General features: G+C 38.4%; 1 protein-coding gene across 1 annotated transcript in view; it reads right to left on the bottom strand.

The window, feature by feature from the left end:
* The window catches only part of SLC9A9 (solute carrier family 9 member A9), a 558,734-nt gene that overhangs the window by 381,418 nt on the left and 154,519 nt on the right, over positions 1 to 22,797 (bottom strand). The window contains exon 5 of the mRNA XM_022582689.3: positions 11,589 to 11,704. Coding sequence (XP_022438397.1) covers positions 11,589 to 11,704 — 116 coding nt within the window. The remainder of the gene's footprint in view (positions 1 to 11,588; positions 11,705 to 22,797) is intronic.

Below are 22,797 nucleotides of genomic sequence, written 5' to 3'. Positions count from 1 at the left end.
ATTTATTTTTATTTTATTTTATTTTTTTAACATCTTTATTGGAGTATAATTGCTTTACAATGGTGTGTTAGTTTCTGCTTTATAACGAAGTGAATCAGTTATACATATACATATGTCTGCATACCTCTTCCCTCTTGCATCTCCCTCCCTCCCACCCTCCCTATCCCACCCCTCTAGGTGGTCACAAAGCACGGAGCTGATCTCCCTGTGCTATGCGGCTGCTTCCCACTAGCTATCTATTTTACGTTTGGTAGTGTATATATTATTTAACTCAATATTCAATTAATATTATTATTTCAAAATGTAGTCAGTATAAAAATTATCAGTGAGATATTTTACTTTTTTTCACATTATGTCTTTGAAATCTAGGGTGTATTTGATACATACAGCCCATCAATTTTGACTAGCTACACTTCAATAGCTACGTGTGGCTCATAGCCATCACATTGGACAGAGCAATGCTCAAGTAAGCCCTATTTGAGGTTGCCTAAGACAGGACAACCTGGATTAATTTTCTTGAGAGAAAATAGGACAAGTCTACAAAGTAAGAATTATTTTCTAGTTTTAAATACTGGACTAATACTTCTGGAGTTCAAAATAGCACAGCTGTATTTGAGTCTCAAAGTAGCTGCATCACATAAAATGAAGACATTTTAATCCAAATAGGAAACAGGGAAATTGATGAAGTGAGAAAATGCACAGCCCACTGTGCATATTCCTGAATGAATGGCTTCCTTGAGACCTTGGAAGAAATGTCAGTCCTGTAAATACCAGGATGAGTTTCTGTCATCTTCTGGGTGATTAATATTTAATGTATTGTGCTGAGTTCTTCCTTTTCCTAAAGGAACCTCCTATTTTGGACATCTTTCAACCTGAAAAAAAACCCCACACTGTTATAAGTGCTTCTGCAAGTCTACAATCTATGGCTTGGTGCTCTCTGGAAAGTGTTAAGCTACTGACCACCGATGAAAAGGGGGAAAGAAATATTGGCTGCATGGTTGAACAAAAAGAAAGACACATTTATTTTTGTTTTAGCTGAATATATCTTTTTTTTTGGAGGACAGAAACTAATATTTGCACTCAGCTTGTGCTGGAAGTTCAGCTATGTGCGAGGAGTTCCACCTTCATCTTGAGTCACTGTCCCTCCTGGGGCCATGAGACTCCTTATCTCCAAGGGTGAGCTGGGATATTCAGCTGCTTCACGTTTCACATTTGAGAATAGATACCTTTTCAAGCTCCACACTTTGCTCTAGCAGTTTCTTCCACAAATTTATTAATTCATTAATTTAACAAGCATTTATTGAAAACCTACTGTTTTAGATACGAGAAATATAAGAGTGAAAAGATAGGAAAAAACCCCAGAAAAAATAGAAAAAAAAAGCTCCTCTTTCAGAGGGACAAAGAACTAAGGAACAATAAGGAAATAAAATAAATAGTAGATCAATAGTGATTAGTGCTGTACAAGAATGTAAGTCAAGGAAAAAGGATGGGAAGCACAGTGATTTGGGGCAAACTGTGTTGGGGGGAAGAAGGGTTTGATTTTTGATAGGATGGTTAGGGAAGGTCTCATTGAGGTGACATTTGAGAAAAGACCTGAAGAAGGTGAGGATGGAGAAACAACAAATGCAAATGCCTGGAGGCAGCAGCAAGACTGGTGTGTTCCAGCTAACATCATACTCAGTGGTGAAAAGCTTAAAGCCTTTCCTTTAAAATCAGGAATAAGACTAAGATGCCTACCCTCACCACTTCTATTTAACAAAGTATTGGAAGTCCTAGCCACAGCAACCAGACAAGAAAAATAAATAAAAGGCATCCAAATTGGAAGGGAAGAAATAAAACTGTCACTATTTGCAGATGACATGATACTCTATACAGAAAATCCTAAAGTCTCCAAACAGTCTTCATGTATTATTAGAACTAATACATGAATTCAGTAAAGTTGTAGGATACAAGACTAATATACAGAAATCTGTTGCTTTTCTATACACTAATAATGAACTATCAGAAAGAGAAAGCAAGAAAACACTCCTGTTTAAAATCACATCAAAAAGAATAAAATACCTAGGAATAAATTAAACCAAGGAGGTGAAAAACCCATACTCTGAAAACTTTAAAACACTGATGACGGAATCTGAAAATGACACAAGTAAATGGAAAGATATCTCATGTTCTTAGAGGATTAGAAGAATTAATATTGTTAAAATATCCGTACTACTTAAAGCAATCTACAGATTTAATGCAATCCCTATTAAAATACCCATGACATTTTTTCACAGAACTAGAACAAATAATCCTAAAGTTTATATGGAACCACAAAGACCCAGAATTGCCAAAACAATCTTGAGAAAAAAGAGCAAAGCTGGAGGTATCACACTCCAGCTTTCAGACTATACAAAGCGACAGTAATCAAAACAGCACGGTACTGGCACAAAAACAGAAACATAGATCAATGGAACAGAATAGAGTCCAGAAATAAACCCATACACTTATGGTCAATCAATCTACGACAAAGGAGGCAAGAGTATACAGTGGAGAAAAGACAGTCTCTTCAGTAAGTGGTTCTGGGAAAACTGAACAGCTGCATGTAAAGCAATGAGATTAAACATTTCCTCACACCATATACAAAAATAAACTCAAAATGAATTAAAGAACTACATATAAGACTGGAAAGCAGGAAACTTCTAGAAAAGAATATAGGCAGAACACTCTTTGACATAATTCTTAGCAATATTTTTTTGCATCTGTCTTCTAAGGCAAAACAAATAAAAGCAAAAATAAAAAAATGGGACCTAATTAAACTTAAAAGCTTTTGCACAGCAAAGGTAAACATTGACAAAATGAACAGACAACCTACTGAATGGGAGAAAGTATTTGCAAATGATATGGCCAATAAGGGGTTAATATCCAAAATGTATAAACAATTCATACAACTGAGCATCTAAAAACAATCAACCAATTAAAAAATGGGCAGAAGACCTGAATAGACGTTTTTTCAAAGAAGATGTACAGGTGGCCAATAGGCACATGAAAAAATGCTCAGTGTTGCTAATCACCAGAGAAGTGCAAGTCAAAGCCACAATAAGATATCACCTCACACCTGTCAAAATGACTATCATCAAAAATTCTACAAATAACAAATGTTGGCAAGGATGTGGTGAAAAGCGAACTCTAGTACACTGCCGGTGGGATTGTAAATTGTTGCAGCCACTATGGAAAACAGTATGGAGGATCCCCCCAAAACTAAAAATAGAACCATCACATGATCCAGCAATCCCACTGCTGGGTACATATCCAAAGAAAATGAAAACGCTAATTCCAAAAGATACATGTACTCCGATGTTCATAGCAGCATTATTTACAATAGCCAAGATATGGAAGCAACCTAAGTGTCCATCAACATACAAATGGATAAAGATGTGGTATATATACACAATGGAATATTGCTTGGCCATAAAAAAAGAATAAAATTCTGCCATTTGCAACAATGTGGATGGACCTAGAGGGTATCATGCTTAGTGAAATGTCAGACAGAGAAAGACAAATACACTATGTTATCACTTATATGTGGACTCTAAAAAATAAAACAGATAAATGTATATAACAAAACAGAAACAGACTCAGATATAGAGAACAAGCTAGTGTTTACCAGTGGGGAGAAAAGGGGGAGGGGCAAGATAGGGGTATGGTATTAAGAGATACAAACGAATATGTATAAAATAAATAAGAAACAAGGATATATTGTACAGCACTGGGAAATATAACTATTATTTTGTAATAACTTTAAATGGAGTATATTAAAATATTGAATCACTATGAAACTAATATTGTAAATTGAATCACTATGTAACTAATGTAAATTGAATCACTATGAAACTAATATTGTAAATTGACTATACTTGAATAATAATTGACTATAATATTGACTATAATATAGTCGATAGACTATAATATAATAGTCAATAGACTATAATATAAATTGACTATACTTGAATAATAATAAAAAAAAAAGACTGGTGTGTTTAAGGAATAGCACATGGGTACAGTGGGATTCCCAAGTATCTTTACATACCTTAAGGACCTCTCTATGTCACTCACTCCATATAAAGGGATATTTCAGTCTTAATAATAAAAATCGTTATCTTGGATAATCTAAATATACCAAACTGGGACCCAAGTCAGTTATGAAAGAGACAGGAGGATAGTATGAGGTCGGAGAGACTCCTAATGGGCTTTGGCCATTTGTAAAAAGAGGGATATTAACTATAGCATCTATTTCCAGTCGCTGGGTCTCTTACTCTATTACCATTTTGTTGATTGTTTCTCTCCCCTCCCCCATCCTCCTATTTTTCCTTGTCTAAACACACCTGAAGATGTGTGTTTATCGATCAAGCCCTGCAAGTACTTCTCTCTTCCCATACCCTGCAGTTTATCATACATGGTCTCTTTGGGGGCTCTGCCTTTAGTTATCCACTCTTTCTGTTAAGGGATGCTGATGACGTTTCCATCAGCAGCAAGATCTTCATCAGTGAGGAAAGGAGGAAACTAAATCAATCAAATAATATCTAAATCACCCTAACTGGAGGTATACTGAAAACTGGCTGAAGGGAGTCTGAAACATGCAGGAAGAATTAGATTTAAGTCTAAATATGTAACTGTAAAAGAAAAATATTAATAGTTAATAATACCTCGCTGAGATTTAGCTAAGGCTAAATGGGAAAGAATTAATTTAAAGAAGGCCATGAAAAATCAGACCTGGAGAGCATAGGTTCTCTTTCATAAATTAGTGAGTCACAATAATTTAGGCAATAAATGAATAATTGTAGGGTAAGATTAACTAGGTGTTTAAAGGTTGTTGAAGATCTTAAATTGCACCAATTTAGCAGAGAGTAGGTTCAGTGTGTTTTAATATAACAATTAGCTCCCAGAAGAAAAGGGTGCTTAAGTATTCCTGTTCATGTGTGGGTCTCCGCTATGTGAGATCTTCTCTAACATTTGCTGAGTTGGTGTAAGAACCCCCAAATGTCTGGGTGGAGGGCTTTGGGTTCACTTTTAACTACTGTAAAACAAAAACTTGTTTTAAAATGAAATTAAAAACAAAGAAACAAAAAACAGTCTCACAGAAATAAGCGCCAAATGTTAGAGCTGGAAAGGGCTCTAGTCGAAACTTTTCATTTTACAGATGAAAAGTCAGTTTCTTCATCTGTAAAATGAAGGGGTTGGAAAAGATGAGATCACATATCTTCCACTTTCAGTAACCCATAAAATCTAGAGAGGCTAAGTGGTGCCCAAAGTTGTACAGCTGGTCTGTGCCAGACTTGGAAAGTGGACTTGGTTCCCAGGATTCTCGTTATGGCTGTGAGTCAATTCTGTATTTCAAAAAATTCAGTCAGCTCAGTTGTTTGATACAATGTAGATAAATAACCATCTTACTGAGCTAGATTTTTTTTTTTCTATTTCAATCAGTTTTCCTGTGTCATGTAAACATAACCTCAGGAATATCACTAGTCACAGAAGGAGCAAAGCTTGAACACCACACACTTGGAGCTGGCTGAATCACTCCATAAAATACAACAACTTGGCCATTAGCATTGGGACCAAGAAACAATGGATGCAATGCTTTTCAAAATGCAGATTTGTGCACAGGTGACCTAAAATGGGACCTGACCATGAAAAGCAAAGTATCCATATATGGCAGAAGAGAATAACCTGAACTAACTAGAAATCACTGATGGATTGAAAATAATTTACTTGAGGCCCCATTTCCGTGGATGCCAAGGGACTTCTGCATTTCCCTGGGTTTGGGGGATGGTAGCATGAAATGGTCCAGCAATGATTTAGTGGCCAGGTCTTCTCTAGGCCTGGAGATGGAACAGTCTCTCCCTGTACACCACTCTGGGACTCTGGTCTTCTAATCGACACCACGGGTTCTAAATCTGAGACATACTTTCATTTCATCCTCTTCCAGGAAGAATGTCAACATCATACATTAAAAAATGCTTTTTCCTCCCCCATCCCATAAGCAAAATAAAACGGACAAAAAATATTTGTAACTTATATTACAAAGGGTTAATATCCCTAGTATATTAAGGGCTTCAGAAGCATGAAAAATAAAAGACCAACAACCTACTGGAAAAGGGCATCTTATAAACATTTGCTTTTCAGAAAAAAAAAATGCATATGTTCCCTAAACGTATATTACTCATATTAAGAGAAATATTAAGTCAAGCCACAGAGAGATACAAATCCTCACTTATTGTATGGGCAAAAACCCAAAATTGTAACAGAATTCTGCATTGGCAAGGCTGTACAGAACAGACACTGTCATACATTGCTGGTGTGAAGGCAAAATGGTACAAACTTTATGGGGAGGAAATTGGCACCTAGGAAATTACAAATACCTTTTAACCCGTTTCCACAAATCTATCCCAAAGAAACAGGAGCAAAATGTGGAAAGCTATTAATTTAAAGTTATTAACTGTAACATCATTCATAATTGCAAAAGACAAAAAAGAACCCAAATGTCCATTAACAGGCAATTGGTTGAATAAACTATGGAATACTCTGCAGCTATAAAAGAAAATGAGAAAACTCTTAATGTGTTGCTATGGATTACTCTTCAAAATACTGTTAATTAAAGAAGAGCAAGGTGATGAACCATGCGTGCTGTAGTATATAGTCGAGCGTGTTCATGTTTGTTTGCTTAGAGCTAAAGATAGACGCATACCAAATGTAAGGCCAGACACTATCAAACCCTTAGAGGAAAACATAGGCAGAACACTCTATGACATAAATCACAGCAGGATCCTTTTTGACCCACCTCCTAGAGAAATGGAAATAAAAACAAAAATAAACAAATGGGACCTAATGAAACTTCAAAGCTTTTGCACAGCAAAGGAAACCATAAACAAGACAAAAAGACAACCCTCAGAATGGGAGAAAATATTTGCAAACAAAGCAACTGACAAAGGATTAATCTCTAAAATATACAAGCAGCTCATGCAGCTCAATATCAAAAAAACAAACAACCCAATCCAAAAATGGGCAGAAGACCTAAATAGATTTTTCTCCAAAGAAGAGACACAGGTTGCCAATAAACACATGAAAAGATGCTCAACATCACTAATCATTAGAGAAATGAAAATCAAAACTACAACGAGGTATCACCTCACACCAGTCAGAATGGCCATCATCAAAAAATCTACAAACAATAAATACTGGAGAGGGTGTGGAGAAAAGGGAACCCTTTTGCACTATTGGTGGGAATGTAAATTGATACAGCTACTATGGAGAACAGTATGGAGGTTCCTTAAAAAATTAAAAATAGGGCTTCCCTGGTGGCGCAGTGGTTGAGAGTCCGCCTGTCGATGCAGGGGACACGGGTTCGTGCCCCGGTCTGGGAAGATCCCACATGCCGCGGAGCAGCTGGGTCCCTGAGCCATGCGCGTCCAGAGCCTGTGCTCCGCAACGGGAGAGGCCACAACAGTGAGAGGGCCCACATACCGCAAAAAAAAAAAAAAAAAAAATTAAAAATAGAACTACCATATGACCCAGCAATCCCACTGCTAGGCATATACCCTGAGAAAACCATAATTCAAAAAGAGACATGTACCACAATGTTCATGGCAGCACTATTTACAATAGCCAGGACGTGGAAGCAACCTAAGTGTCTATCGACAGGTGAATGGATAAAGAAGATGTGGCACATATATACAATAGAATATTACTCAGCCATACAAAGAAGCGAAATTGAGTTATTTGTAGTGAGGTGGATGGACCTAGAGTTGTCATACAAAGTGAAGTAAATCAGAAAGAGAAAAACAAATACCGTATGCTAACACATATATATGGAATCTAAAAAAAAAAAATGGTTCTGATGAACCTAGGGGCAGGACAGGAATAAAGATGCAGACGTAGAGAATGGACTTGAGGACACGGGGAGAGGAAGGATAAGCTGGGGTGAGGTGAGAGTGGCATGGACATATATACACTACCAAATGTAAAATAGATAGCTAGTGGGAAGCAGCCGCATAGCACAGGGCGGTCAGCTTGGTGCTTTGTGACCACCTAGAGGGGTGGGATAGGGAGGGTGGGAGTCAGACGCAAGAGGGAAGGGGTATGGGGATATATGTATACGTATAGCTGATTAACTTTGTTATACAGCAGAAACTAACACAACATTGTAAAGCAATTTTACTCTAATAAAGATGTTAAAAAAATAAAAATAGAAGCGTAAACTAAAAACCAACCCAAATGGTTGAAAAATTAGGATAGAGAGGACAGGTCTAGAAGTTAGATTTCTCTTCTTTTGTCCTATGGTTTTCATTTTGGAATTCTGTAGATATTTAATCTAAGTTTAAAACAACAATTAAAAGCAAAATGAAACAAATGAACATTATTGTATAATTGACTTGTGGCTTACCCACACAGAGGATTATTTCAAGAGCTCTTAAAACAGAGTAATTTTTAACTGTTCATCCTAGTGGCATATACACAAAGGTTAAAAAGAACCACAATGTAATCTAAGCAGTTTTCAATAATCATATTTTTAGTAATAATATGTGCATTGTAAATTTGAAAATATACATTTAAAGGAAGTAAGAAATTATATTAATGTAATAGAAAGAAGAAAAGTAGGCAGAAGAAAAATTTAAATGCAAAATAAATTCAAGGCAGTTAAGTTAAATTTCTATAATCCTAAATTGGAAGTAACAATATTAATATGAATTTGTGATATTACTTCTCCTTCAAAACAAATAAAAATATGTAGAAACAATGACCAATACAATAGTAATGAAAACACCCAGTGTCCACATTTTGTTCTCTAAATAAATTTCCTGCTTAGAAAGAACCAAGTCTTCTTAAAGAAATGTCTGGTTCTAAGTCAGGGTACAGGAAACATACAAAATAAGGTTGGTACATCTAGTCCTGCTCCGAAACAAGAAATCTACGAGAGACTATTGGGTTTGTGGCAAAAGGATATAGGAGAAACTTGAAGAGGCTCCCAGTTGTCAAAGATGGAATATTTTGTTCAAAAAGTATAATTACAATAGTAGATTGAAACATATCAACTATGTTTAAATCTATGTGTTGATATGATACTTTAAAAAAGCCCCAAACCACCTACCTGATCATATGTGGGAGATGATAAACAACTCATTATTTTGAAAATTAGAACATTAGTAAGTAAACAAAAAGAATAAATAATTTATCCTGATTTTTTGTTCAAATAATTATCACAGGGTACTCAAAAAGTTGATCTGGAAAACTGCTTCTTTCAGGAGAGTACCAGCTAATACATGCAAAATGTAGGATAGAATTAGCATACCACTAGTTTGTAACCCCTAACAAATTCTAGACTAAGCATAACCATCAACAGGTACTAAACCCATTAGCTAAAATGGGGAAGTCTAACATTAAGAGCTTCTCAAACTTTACTGTGCATATAAACCACTTGAGGATATTAAATTCTAGAACCTGATTCAGTAGTTCTGGAGTTGAGCCTGAGATTCTGCATTTAAAACAAGCTACCACATGGTGCCAATACTGCTGGTCAGAGGGCCATTCTAAGAAAGAGAAGAGCAGCCCCTAGTATCCGGGAGCTGGCCTGGTACTATCAGCTGGGCTTTGTTGTTCTCTTGTTGAATGTAAACAATTTCACAGAAAACATCAGACAGGTTTACTCTGTGACCATGATGGATCAAGACAAAAACAAGCCTACTGTGTAATCACATCTAAACACAAAAAATGAACACTGTCCAAACCACAACATCCCTATCTTGGCTATTATAAGTGGCGCTGCTTCTTTACAAATTGTAGCCTTAGGCTCTATTCAGTCTTTCCTCCTGCCCGATAAGACTTACTAAAATGCCCAATCCCTCATGCTTTCTGACAGCATCTAATCCAGAGCAAAGCCCCAATTCCTTAAGCCTTCCCTAAAATCACCAAGCATAAGCCCAAGTCCTATAACAAGTCCTTTCTAACACTCTCTGAGATGTCCCATGGTTCCTCTGGTGAGCATTCTCTTCATTACAACATGTAATAAAAACATCTTGTTCAACTACAGGTGTGTTCTGGTGGTCTTTGCAGGAGTAGCAATTCAGTAGTGTGATGGATCAGGCTGACAGGTGAGTCACTAAACAGTATGTGCTTCCCGATGTGATGCTATAGAGATTCATAGCAAGCAAGTAATCTCTTTTTTTTTTTTTTTGTGGTACGCGGGCCTCTTACTGTTGTGGCCTCTCCCGTTGAGCAGCACAGGCTCCAGACGCGCAGGCTCAGCGGCCATGGCTCACGGGCCCAGCTGCCCCGCAGCATGTGGGATCTTCCCGGACCAGGGCACGAACCCGCGTACCCTGCATCGGCAGGCGGACTCTCAACCACTGCGCCACCAGGGAAGCCCCAAGCAAGTAATCTTGCCAAAAAAGATGAACGCTGATCTGATTAAACCTCTAGATTTAACCATCAGTTTACAAGAAATACAGAAGTTAGAGGAACATTTTAAGCAACCATATTTAATTCAACCATGAGACAATTTGCCTTTTTTTTCCAACAAATAAGTGACAAGAAAAATAGAAGATGGAAGGGGAACATATAGATGAAAAGAAACTCAATAGTCATATCCACCAATTGTAATGTGTAGCCCTTATTTGGGTCCTAATTTGTACAAACTACTACACAAACTAATAATGATAATGACAAAAAGACAATTGGGGCTATTTGAACAGAGCCTAGCTCTCTGATAATATTAAAAAAGATTATTAATATTTTTAGGTTTCATTATGACAATGGTCATTTTTCAAAACATTTACAAATAAAATGATATGCTGTCTAGGATTTGCTTTAACATAATTCAGTCATAGTGAGAAGGAGTGTAGAAGGGTATACATAAAAACATTGGCCATATTTGATAATCATCATAATTTGCTAATTTTAAGGGTATATGACAATTCTTTTTATTATTCTCCCTATGTTTAATATGTTTAAAACGTTACATAGTAAACAATTTTAAAAATTATTTTTTACCATTTAATTCAATAGAGCTTTTTTTTTTTTTTTTTTTTTTTTTGCGGTACGCAGGCCTCTCACTGTTGTGGCCTCCCCCGCTGCGGAGCACCAGGCTCCGGACGCGCAGGCTCAGCAGCCATGGCTCACGGGCCCAGCCGCTCCGCGGCATGTGGGATCTTCCCGGACCTGGGCACGAACCCGTGTCCCCTGCATGGCAGGCGGACTCTCAACCACTGCACCACCAGGGAAGCCCCAATAGAGCATTTTTGAAAGAAGAAAGTTAAATAGAGAGCAATTAAGGACCACAGCTCAAAATGGCTACATATTCTACAGAAATAAACAGTAATGAATTTTAAAGAGTCTTTCCCATTACTGAAATTGCTTTCAGAACTATTTTTTGAGAGGTGTTAGAATATTCACCTGTTTCTTTTCTCTTTTTTTGTAATCACTAACAGATATGTCAACTGCAAGTGAAAAGGAATAAGGAATATTATTATGTAGACTCGGGTGATGGTCATCAGAGAAAAATTCAATTTAAATGTTTGAGTCTTAGAAAGAAGGCAACATATCATTTGGGCAATTACCTGGATCTGTAGCAGACATCAGTGAACCAAAAAACAAACAGTCAGTGAAATGAAAGTCTCCATTTTTCAGCTGGTCAGCATATACCATGGCCTTCACAAAGCCATACATAATTAACCTGTTGAAGAGAAAAATATGATCTTCAAACATCAACATAGCTGACATTCTAATGGGCTTCCTGAATAAGTATGAGGCACAAATTACCACTATTCTGCCTATTTGTAGCCATGCTAGTTCTCAGTACACTGTACCAAATATCACAGTTTATTCACCTGGCAAAAGGTAAAAGAACATTTTATAGTGTACTTCAGTGAAAACAAATCTCAAGGATATAAAAAATAATCTGTGAAATATGGCATAGCAAATCATACCCACAAATATAGTGGCTGGGTTGACATCTGTAAATGGATTGCTTTTCAGTTTTACTGTTTTGTCTGCTAGGGTGTCTGCAAAGGGTTCAAGTTTAAAGTCTGTCACTGTGATGAGAAGGATACTGGCCACTCACAAGGCACTCAGTCAACCAGTTACTTTACAATAGATGAGTCTCTACTACTGGTGGTGTCAGGACACTTCCACACCAGGTAGAGAAAACACTGTTAGGTTTAGAGCACCTGTAACTTCAACACACAGTTGAAAATGAATCTTGAAATGGTTACATTTTGATCTTGCAAAGAAAGCCATTCTTTTCATGAGATTATGTTTACCAAACCCATGGAATGCAAATTATCTGTTTTGGTCATCATTTGCCACCCTATAGCTTTTAAATTGTATTTAATTAACTGATTTTTCTAAATCCTAGTGGAGGAAAAACAAAAATTGGTGAACTGGACCACGGTAGAATCACTGAAAGTGACTGTAAGAGTCCTTAGAAACCACTGACTCTCAGACCAATAGACTGTTGCTTAGATATTCACATGTTTTTAAATTAGTTTCTTGAAAAATGTTGTAGGGTTGTGAGCATGACTAAAAAGACTAGAAATCAGATATTCGAAATTTTAATGACAATGAGAATGTGGATATTTCAAATTCTCTTATGAAAAATTTCTCTATGAGAGAATATTTCAGACACACATGCATTTAAATCCAGTTTCTACCACTTACTAGTTATGTGATTTTAGGGCATTACTAAAACCTTCTGAGGTAGGGAAAAGAATTATGGTTAGTCTACAGAGCTGCTTTAAGGATTATCTGAGGTAATATAAATATGGGTTTTGACACATAGTAAATTCTCAATGAGATTATGACTGCTAATAGTAATTATCAAAATAGGTAATATTCACTTTCTATATCTATTTCTTCACATGTTTTAACTCATTTCATCCACACATTGATCCTACAAGGTAGGTACTAATTGCATTTTACAGATGAGAAAACTGAATACTGTGTGATCAAGTAACTTGCTCAAGGTGACACAGCTATTAAATTGTGGAACCCAGACTTGAACTGAGAAATTTGACTCCAGATCCCGGGCTTTTAATTCCTACATCATATTGCCTACATGAACAGTTCCATATTGTACATTATATGTTACCTCATACAGTATACTCTTAACTAGTCCATAAGGTGGTTGTTCTATATAGGACAAAGGTGCAGCAACGGAGTATCCCCAAGAACTTGGAGATACTACTACCCATGAGTTGAACTATTAAGACAACCACATGGGTTCGAGCAGAGACCCAATATTGCTGTGAAGTGTGTGGATTCTAGCAGGGGAGGCTGAAGCTTAACTAGGCTGCAAGTGTTAACATATCTGAGAAAGCCTGTGTCATGTGACACAGCAATTGTTTCTGGGAAGAGGCCTCAATCATGGCAGCTCACCTACACTTATCTTGGGGAGGGCATTCTGCTGGTTATCAGGGTATGCAGCCTCTGGACAGGTTAAGAGTAGAGTCATTCAGCTTGTTCATTCAATAGATATTTATTACTGAACCCCTACTATTGTCAGGCTCTGTGCTAGGTGTTTAGAATACATCAGTGAACAAGACAAAGATCCCTGTCCTTATGGAGCATGTCGTTTATAGCAAGGCAGATGGCAATAAATATAATCATAGATTTTAATTATATATGTTATCCGCATCACCCTCTGAATTAGAATCTGCATGTCTGATGAACACTGAGACTTTCTGGACAGTCACAACATTACCAGGGAAATGCTCTCCGAGAGTCATCCCTTCAGCCTCACCTGGTGTTAACCTGACTTCACCACAGGTCTTTCTCATTTGAGCTACACTTCCAATATGGAGCATGGATAGGCTCTGGAATCAGTATCAACTTTATGACCTATGACTATATTTCTGAATTCTATACCCATTAGTTAATTTTACAAGTTAGGAATCTGAGCCTCAGAATTAAAATGACTTGCCCCATATTGCCCTACAGAAGCCATTAGATTGGGTAAGATAAAAAAAATATATGCATGCATATATATTACCCAGGCTTGGGAAGATTACTTGGAAACTAGAAACCTCATGTACTATTGATGAAAATAAAATTAAAGTCTTTATAAAAGCCAATTTGACAATTTATTTTAAAAGTATTAAATTTTTTATATACTGTAGCTTATTAAATGATTTTCTATAAATTTTTGCCAAGAAATTAATCTGAATACACACCAGAAGTTATTTAGTTTATTTCAGATTATTACTATTCATGAGTGAAAAATTCAAAGCAATCTAAATGTCCAGTGAATAAATTACAGAACACACATATAACGAACTAATATGCAACTATTAATACTATATACAAGAGTGTATATTAGGCATAGAAAAGTAAATTGATAAAGCAAATTATAAAGTGGTAATATATAATAATTTCTAATTTTATAAAAATTGAATATATTTAAGCACACATATAAACAGAAAAAGGTCAGAAGCATATAGTCTGGGATGTTAATAGTGGTTATAAAATGACATGTGACTATTTTCTTTTTTCCTATTCTGCATTTTTCACTTCTTTCTAAATAACAGTCATAATAAAAAAATAACAATGTACATTAGTGAGTGCTATTATGTGACATGACATTCATTATGTCATTTAATCTTCATAATACTTGAGTTAGGTACTATACTTATTCCTTTTTACAAAGGTGAAAATCAGGATTCAGAGAGGTTAAGTAAGTTGCCTAAGGTCACAGAAGTTAGCTTGTGACAGAGCTGGATTTGAACCCAGGCAGTTGGATGCCAGAACCTGCATACACAACCACCATTCTATAGAGATTCGGAATTGTTTTGAAATCAAGAGAAACACATGTGCATGTACACACACACACACACGCATGCACACACATATACACATACCTCTATACACACAGTTTGTTTTTTTAAAAAAAGAAAGTAAATGATTTGTTTACTCCAAATCAACCCCTGGACACAAAATAACTATAATTCCAATATCTTCCTTGAGATAATACCTTAAAAAGCAAGAAAAACAGAAAAAGCCCAGTGCAGTATGAGCTCAGTATGATCATTTTGTTATTATTACCAATAACAATGGTCATTGTCACTGATAATTATAATGTCAATAATTAGTGTGTATCTATTATGTGCCAGGCACTTTTTTTTAATAACTAGCTATTGTTATTGTTGCTACATTATTGTAACTAACTAATTATAACTGTATTAACTGGGAGGATAAATAAATGAACCCATTAGCAACCACCACATTCTCACAGGGTGGTGTGTTCTATCAGCACTTCACAGAAACTATTTCAGATGGCTCAGGATACAGGAAAGATGTGGTCTGATTGGGAGAGGGAAGCCGGTGAATTCCAGTGCACGCAATGCTGTGAAGATGGTGGACCCAAGTGAGATGTCCTTCTGGGGTCAGCCTGTGCTTAGGGACAGCCCAGGTCACAGGGATGGGCAGAAGCAGAACTGCCATATAAAAAGCAAAATTGCTGATAACATTGATCTCAACAAATATCCACTTAGTGCTATTCTTTAAAAAGCAGAGTGCTTATGCTACAGAGGATACAAAGGCGCAAATCCATGACCCGTCTTCAAAGAGTAGAGTTTCACAGGATGGCAGTCATGTCACTTATAGAAGGCATTGGGTAAAAGAGAATTTGAAGAAATGTCCTACACAATGCTCCACATACTCACTTTATTGAGTGTTTGTGACACACGTACTGATTTTAAATTTCATGAGCTTGTTTCACACTATTAAAGTTCCACACCTAAAGGCATGTTGCAAAAATGTTTCAAAACAAAAAGTTCCAGAAGGCTCAATTGCTTGGATGATTTTTAAGTATGCCATCTTAGTCCCTCTCAGTATTTTTTAAAAAGAATACATCTTTTTTAAAAATAGTCTTGATCAAGCTATGAATAGATCTACTGGAAAAGGCAGTTTTTTTGAATTGCTAGAGATACGCAAGGGGAATTGCTGTCAGTTTGGAAACAGCTGTGTGGACCAGGCCTGTTAACTGTCAGAAGAGCCACATTCCTGCCTGTGAAAGCTTGTGAAACAGACCATTACATGGACCTCACTCTGCAGTGGGAAAGCCCAGCACCAACAGGCTCTGATAGCAAAACAAAGATTATAATCTGCACCTAAATTTCTGATTTCTATACTCAAACATTTCCTCTGGATAAGCATCTTCATTTATTTGTTGACATTTTATGGATAGTTTCAATCTCACAGTTTCTCTTTTTTTCTGGGGCATGCATTCAAGAGCAATACCCCACTAGAGAAGTCATAAATTCTTTTTTTTTTTTTTTTGGCGGTACGCGGGCCTCTCACTGCTGCGGCCCCTCCCGTCGCGGAGCACAGGCTCTGGACGCGCAGGCCCAGCGGCCATGGCTCATGTGCCCAGCCGCTCCCCAGCATGCGGGATCCTCCTGGACAGGGGCACGAACCCGCGTCCCCTGCATCGGCAGGCGGACTCCCAACCACTGCACCACCAGGGAAGCCCCATAAATTCTTTTTCTTTACAGCTTTACTGAGATACAATTCACATATAACATTGTGTCAGTTTAAGGTATACAATATGATGATTTGATATATGTATGTATTGCAAAATGATTACCACAATAAGGTTAGTTAGCATATCCATCACCCCACAGTTATAATATTTTTGTATGTGGCGAGAACTTTTAAGACCTACTCTCTTAGCAACTTTCAAATATACAAGATAGCATTATTAATGATAGTCACCATGATATACATTACATCCCCAGTCATCTTATAACTGGAAGTTTGCACCCTTTGACCATCTTCACTCACTTCTCCCACCTCCCCCTTGCCCCCTGCCCCTGGCAGCCACCTATCTTCTCTCTGTTTCCATGAGAGAACTCATAATTTATTAATGTTGGAGTGGATGGAATTGGGAAGGTCTTCTAGCCAAATTCATTTACTCATGCATTCATTAATTTGCTCATTAACTCATTCATTCAACAAATAAGTACCAGCAGACATAATTCCTCCGCTCAGGGAGCTTATATTTTATTGGGGAGCCAGATGTTTACTAGCTAATTTATAATTTATTATTTTAACAGTATTGTGGTTAAGTCCTATGGAGAGAAGTACAGATTGCACATGTCCACACTTATATTAGCTGGGAACAATAAAGGGGGACTTTATATTATAAGAAAGATTACACGTTCAACTTGAGAAATGTTGAGATTGAGAAGCTGGTGAGCCTGCTGGGTATTCAGAGTTGGGTGTGAATGAAAATGTGAAGAGAACATAAAGTGGACGAGGGCCCACGATTGATGCCTGGGAACTCCAGCATTTGAAGATGAGGTAGAGGTGATGAGGAAAAGAGGATACAAAGAATTGGTCAACAGAGACATGAGTGGAAATCTGGTAGAGTGTCACAAGAGTCAAGAGAAGAGTGTTTCCAGAAGGAGGGTATGATACATAGGATTGAATGTTGCCAAACGAGCCCTTTCATTTAATGTCATTAGGAATGTGGGAGCTAAAGCGAGATTAGAATGGGTTGAAGAGCCCATGGAAAAAATGAGGAAATTGAGACAGGCAACATACCCATCCTTTTGGGATGTCTGGCTATGAGGGAAATCAGGCCTGTCTCCAGAAGGGGGCTTAGAGTGAGGCTTGAGTTGATCTTAAAGATGTGGGGAAGAAGCTGTGAAGAAGCTCACATCTCATGGGTGCTCACAAACAGGAGTTAAAAAATAAGAATTCTGCTTTGTCAAGAGTAGTGGCATGAGACGGTGAGTCTGATTTTAGGTGAAACTATATGGGCCTTAAAGGGTCTGTAGGATCATTTGCTCCTAGGTATCAAAGAAATGATTCTCCTCTTTTGTCACTGTTTCTCAGTTTGTGTGTGGGTGTGTGTGTGTATACACACACACACATATGTTAATATATATATAAACTCATACATATATATGATAGTAAATTCTCTCTATATATATTTATATATATAGTATTTAATATCATAAAAGCCTTTACTAAGGCTTATGAGAAATGCAAAGATAAGTCAGGCATGATTTCCATCCTCAGGAGGGAGAGACAAGTCACCTACAAAAGCAGAATACATGATAGAAATTGTTACGTGTCCTAGGTGAGTTGCAGATCAAATGCACTGAGTTCACAGAGGAGAAGCAGCTCTCTTGGGGACTCAGGAAAGGCTTTGAGAGGAAGGTGGCATATTTGATGAATCTGAAATATACACTCAAGTAAGGAGACTGCCAGCAATATCCCATCTATATGTGAGATGCCCAAACTACTGATTTTCTTCCCCTAGAATGCAAAACTGTTCCTCCTGAAGGTGGTTTCTTCTTGGATCAATAAAAATACAATGGCCAAAAAATGAAACCTCTCCTTTAGCAATCCAGGAAACCATCTGCCATCTGCCACCCACTGCAGAGATGGCGGGGAAAAACTTGTCCTGACTGAACTGTGACTCTATTTATGGCCTTTATCTCAGCACCCAGAGTGGGCTGCTCGGCCCCAAGAAGCCCACGAAGCCTGTGGGTCCTGCTGTAGCTGAGTCAGGTGCTAAGATTTCATACACTAGATGGTCCCTTGGCCCATTCTAGTTTTCCCACCAGTCCCAAGACTTTGTTCCTTCTGTTTTAGTGAAAGCTGAGGAGAGGAGGGTGAAGGAATCAACTGGGTGGCTTGTGGGCATGTTAAAAGAAAATAGGGGATCGGGTGAAGCCCCACTCCGCTTTGTTATGGTGACAAGTGAGCTCCTGTCCAGTTCCTCTATCAGATTATCTTGTACCAGCAACTAGGAAGAGTGCAGACTGCCTGCCCTTAATCCTCTTTCCTCTGAAAGGGGTAGAGGGAGAGAGGATTAGAGGAAGGGAAAGGTTGTATCCAACTTTTCTGTCCCTAAGTGGAAAGAGGAGGCTGGTTAGGGAAGGGGGTGGGGGTAGGAGGAAGAGGAGAGATGAGGGGAGGGTTCACTGTCAGGGGCATAAATGCGTGTGTCAGGGCTGGGAAATTCTATGCCGGAACATTTGACCGCTCAAAAACTTTGTTTGCGACAGCCATCAGCAAGACAACTGTACCCCCATGGCTTCTACTCTCCTACTTTCTTCTTGGCTGCCAACCCCATGGAACTTTAATTCTTTTCAAGGCGCTGAACCGTCATTGGGTAGGTGGCTCTCTGGCCCTGAGATTTTAAGGAATAAAAGTATTAGGAATAAAAATGGGGGAAGGAGGAAGGCAATGAACATATGAACATTTGAATTCCTACTCTGTAGAGCTCCCATGTGAGTGCATTTTCTATATTTTTTAAATCTTCACACACACACACACACACACCACACACACACACACCACACACACACACACCAGTTGGGCAGCCGTCAGGAATCTTATATTACAGACAAGGAAATCCAGCTAAGGATAGAAATGAGATTTAAATGTATGTTCCTTTCTACTTTTCAGTATAGGACACTGTGTAGAAAATTTAAGATATCTTTGCCTTGGCTTCCCAAATTTTAAAAGTCAATTACTATATTCTTTGTTTCTGAAAGAATGTTTTTGGCATGATACATAATGGGACCAGCTTTTTAAGGGTTAGGAATGCCTTGAAGACCTTGCTTTTCGGCATCAAATTTGGCTGTAAGGGGGTTTGGAAAGCACCATACCTTCCATGATTTTCCCTTTAAGTCAGTTCTATATCAGGCTTCCTGTGGGCCTAGAAGGAAACATGGTCACCATGTCTTTTCAAGAATGGAAAGGGTGCATAGAGGAGGTTGTGATGAAATACACTGTTTTTTAACCATGGCTGGGGTCTGAGGCTTTGCGACCTTGGGATCCTTGGAACATAGTTAAGTGAGTCCATTTTTCCACATACTCTACTGCTCACTTGCCTGTCAACTTGTCACTTTCTTGGACCTCCCCAGAGGCCCTATAGCAACCTACATAGTTGCCTGCAGGGAAAAAAGCTTCCCTCCTGTTAAGTGCTTCATAGTTCTTGGAGGAAATGTGATATAAATCCCAAGCATGAATTTGGAATGAGCAGAAGTCACAATGCTGAAATGCAGTAAGAAGTTGAGATCTACTGAAAGGTGAACTAGACACAGGTGAGAACTTGACCAGGCATCCTAATTGTGTGTCTACTCAGATCCACTTTCTGGGAGTATGCTGGCTCATCCAGGGGTGAAACAGGATTGCTTTTGAGAAGACTGAGAGGAACAATGAAGGCAGTGTGGGAGTCAGTCACACTCACTAAAGGCATCAGGTACCCTAAATGACAACCTCCCTTGCAGTTTGTCAGCCTACGCCAGCAGCCAGGGATGCGTGGCCCTTACAGTGCTCTGAGTCATCTCAGCTCTCTCTACAACCTGGGCACCCTGCCTTCTCCTTTCAGAAAACCATGCCTAATACTTACTGGATATAATCACTGCTCTCTTGCTGCCATTCCTCTTTCAACTTGTATCCCCAATGTCCGCCCTTTGATGTGGTTAACAAACCTCTCTTCTTTATTTCATCCAGATCCTACATTCCACTCATGCATTCTTTGTGTGCCTATCTTACCTGACTAATTTGAAGAAAGACAGCACATCTGGACTGTTCTGCCTTCTTCCCTCTCTGTTCCTATCTCCATTCTATGCACATATTACCCGGCCTTGCTAGACACTAAAGGTTACAAAGATGAATCTGATACGGCTTCTGCCCTCTAGGAGCTAATAGCTCCTAGAGAAGGGACAAGCTAAGTGTGTAAATAACTGGACTGCTAAGTGAAAAATAACAAGTTTGGTAAGAAAGCTAAAGGGATAGCTCAGGGGAGGAAAGGAGGACTATGGTCTGGGGGAAGAAAGCACTGGAGGTGCATATTTCTTGAAGGACCAATGGGGTCAGACACGAGTTGTAGTCATGTAAAGGGGTGGTCACTAAGGAAAAGTTAACATGGGCCACCAAAGCAAGTGGGTGGCAACACATGAGGTGTGGACAATGAAAGTTGGGTAATTTAGTGTGATGGATTCTTCCACTATGAATTACTACATAGTCTAATTCAACGGTTCTCAAATTTTGGTGCATATTAGAATCACATAGGGAGCTTTGAAAATCATGATGCCCAGGCTACATCCCAGACCAAGTATATCAGAATCTCTGTAGGTGGGACACAGGCATTAGTATTTTTTAAGTTCTTCCACTGCTCCACTATGCAGCCAGATCTAGAACAAGTGTTCTAGATCACATCATGTCTCTAGTGTCCAGACCAATCACCTAAGGATCAGCCAGTAGAGTGTGGCCTGCCATTCTGCCTTTCTGATGAGCTCCCAGGTGCTGATACTGCTGGTCCCATGTCACACTTTGAGTAGGAGACCCTACATGAGGATGCTGCTAACTAAGCAAAATCACCGAGACACTTGTATACATTCTGGCTCTAATGGTAAACTCTAGGCAGCACTTTGAATTCACACATGGAGCTTGCCTGAGATGCAATTAATACAGGTTCACATACAGATAAGCACCTAATACTTACTACCCACTGCATGGTGACTTGGTCTCCCTGCTGATCTGTGGATGAGTGAAGAGGCTTACTGAATAACATATGAAGGTTCAAGGTACTGTTACCTCTCAGTTCCGACCTGGAGCTCTTTGTAGAATAAAATTTAAAAAGAGGTGGGGAAGAGGGAGTGAAAGAATGTCTCTCCCAGTAAAATGTGAAATTGAACAGACTTCCATTATGCCTTTGATTTACAACTCCGCGGAGACTTCTGTCCTAGGTACAGAGACCCACCCTTCACTGACACAGGGAAAGAGCTGGGTGACTGCTTTGGTCTCATCACATCTGAGGCTGGTCACTGCAAAGTTTTACTGAGTCTTCAAAAGTGATAAAGGGTATCTTCAAGCTTTTCTTTTTAAATTTTTCTTTTTTTTTTACTCTTAGCAGAAATTTGCATGTCTGTTAAAGGAATACTATGCCTGTTAAATAAAAAAACCCATTTCTTTGCTTTGGGCTGAACTATATCAGCTCGGAAGCTCTGATTGGCAGTGCAAATACGTGTATGTACGTGTGTGTGCATGTGTAATGCACACATGCACACACACATATATGTATACACATATATACATATAATCTTTGATTAATAACAAATGAGCTTGTACAAAATATCTCTAACTATGAAATTCATCCCGGCTAAAGCAGCAAGAGAGGAGCCTGCTGCCCTGTATAGTTAGGCCCTTAACCACTACTTTTCATCTTTAAAAACACATGCATGACTGTTGCCTCACTTGCTCTCCCCCCTCCTGGGAGGTGGATAAAGTCAAGCTCCATTATCCTACTTTCACAGATGAGGTAACTGTCCCAAGGAGCTTAGCAGCCTATTACCACCTCACAGCATTTGCTCCACCATTTTTCCTCAGATGTGAAACTGAAACACTTTGGAACCAGTTGTTTAGATCTGGGAAAAAAAAAAAAAAGACTTAAAAAATTATTCAACTCAGAATCCCTATTTAAAAATATAAAAACCATGACTCACCTAGGTTAGTGGCTTGGTCAAAGTCACACTGAACTCGGCTGGTAGAGGAGCCAGGACTGGAACGCCAGTTTTCTCCTAAAGAGGTTTTACCAGAACTGGCAGATACCACAGATGCTCTGCTGCCTAGGATTTCAGCAAAGGGAATAGAACCTGTGATTTGAATATAATTTGCCTAATCTATTATTCCCAGAAAACTTCTCATCCCTTTTCATATCCCCTAAAGCATATTTATGTTCTTCAGCTGTACCATTTGGAACCCTAAAGCCAACTGCTGGTTGCAACAGAATGTAAATAACCAGAAAAT

The sequence above is a fragment of the Delphinapterus leucas genome, chromosome 4 (genome assembly GCF_059928025.1).
Source record: "Delphinapterus leucas isolate spDelLeu-1000000601 "Yukka" chromosome 4, BTC_Dleu_Yukka2, whole genome shotgun sequence".
In the NCBI taxonomy this organism is placed as follows: Eukaryota; Metazoa; Chordata; class Mammalia; order Artiodactyla; family Monodontidae; genus Delphinapterus; species Delphinapterus leucas.
This window is presented reverse-complemented; position numbering and strand designations above follow the sequence as displayed.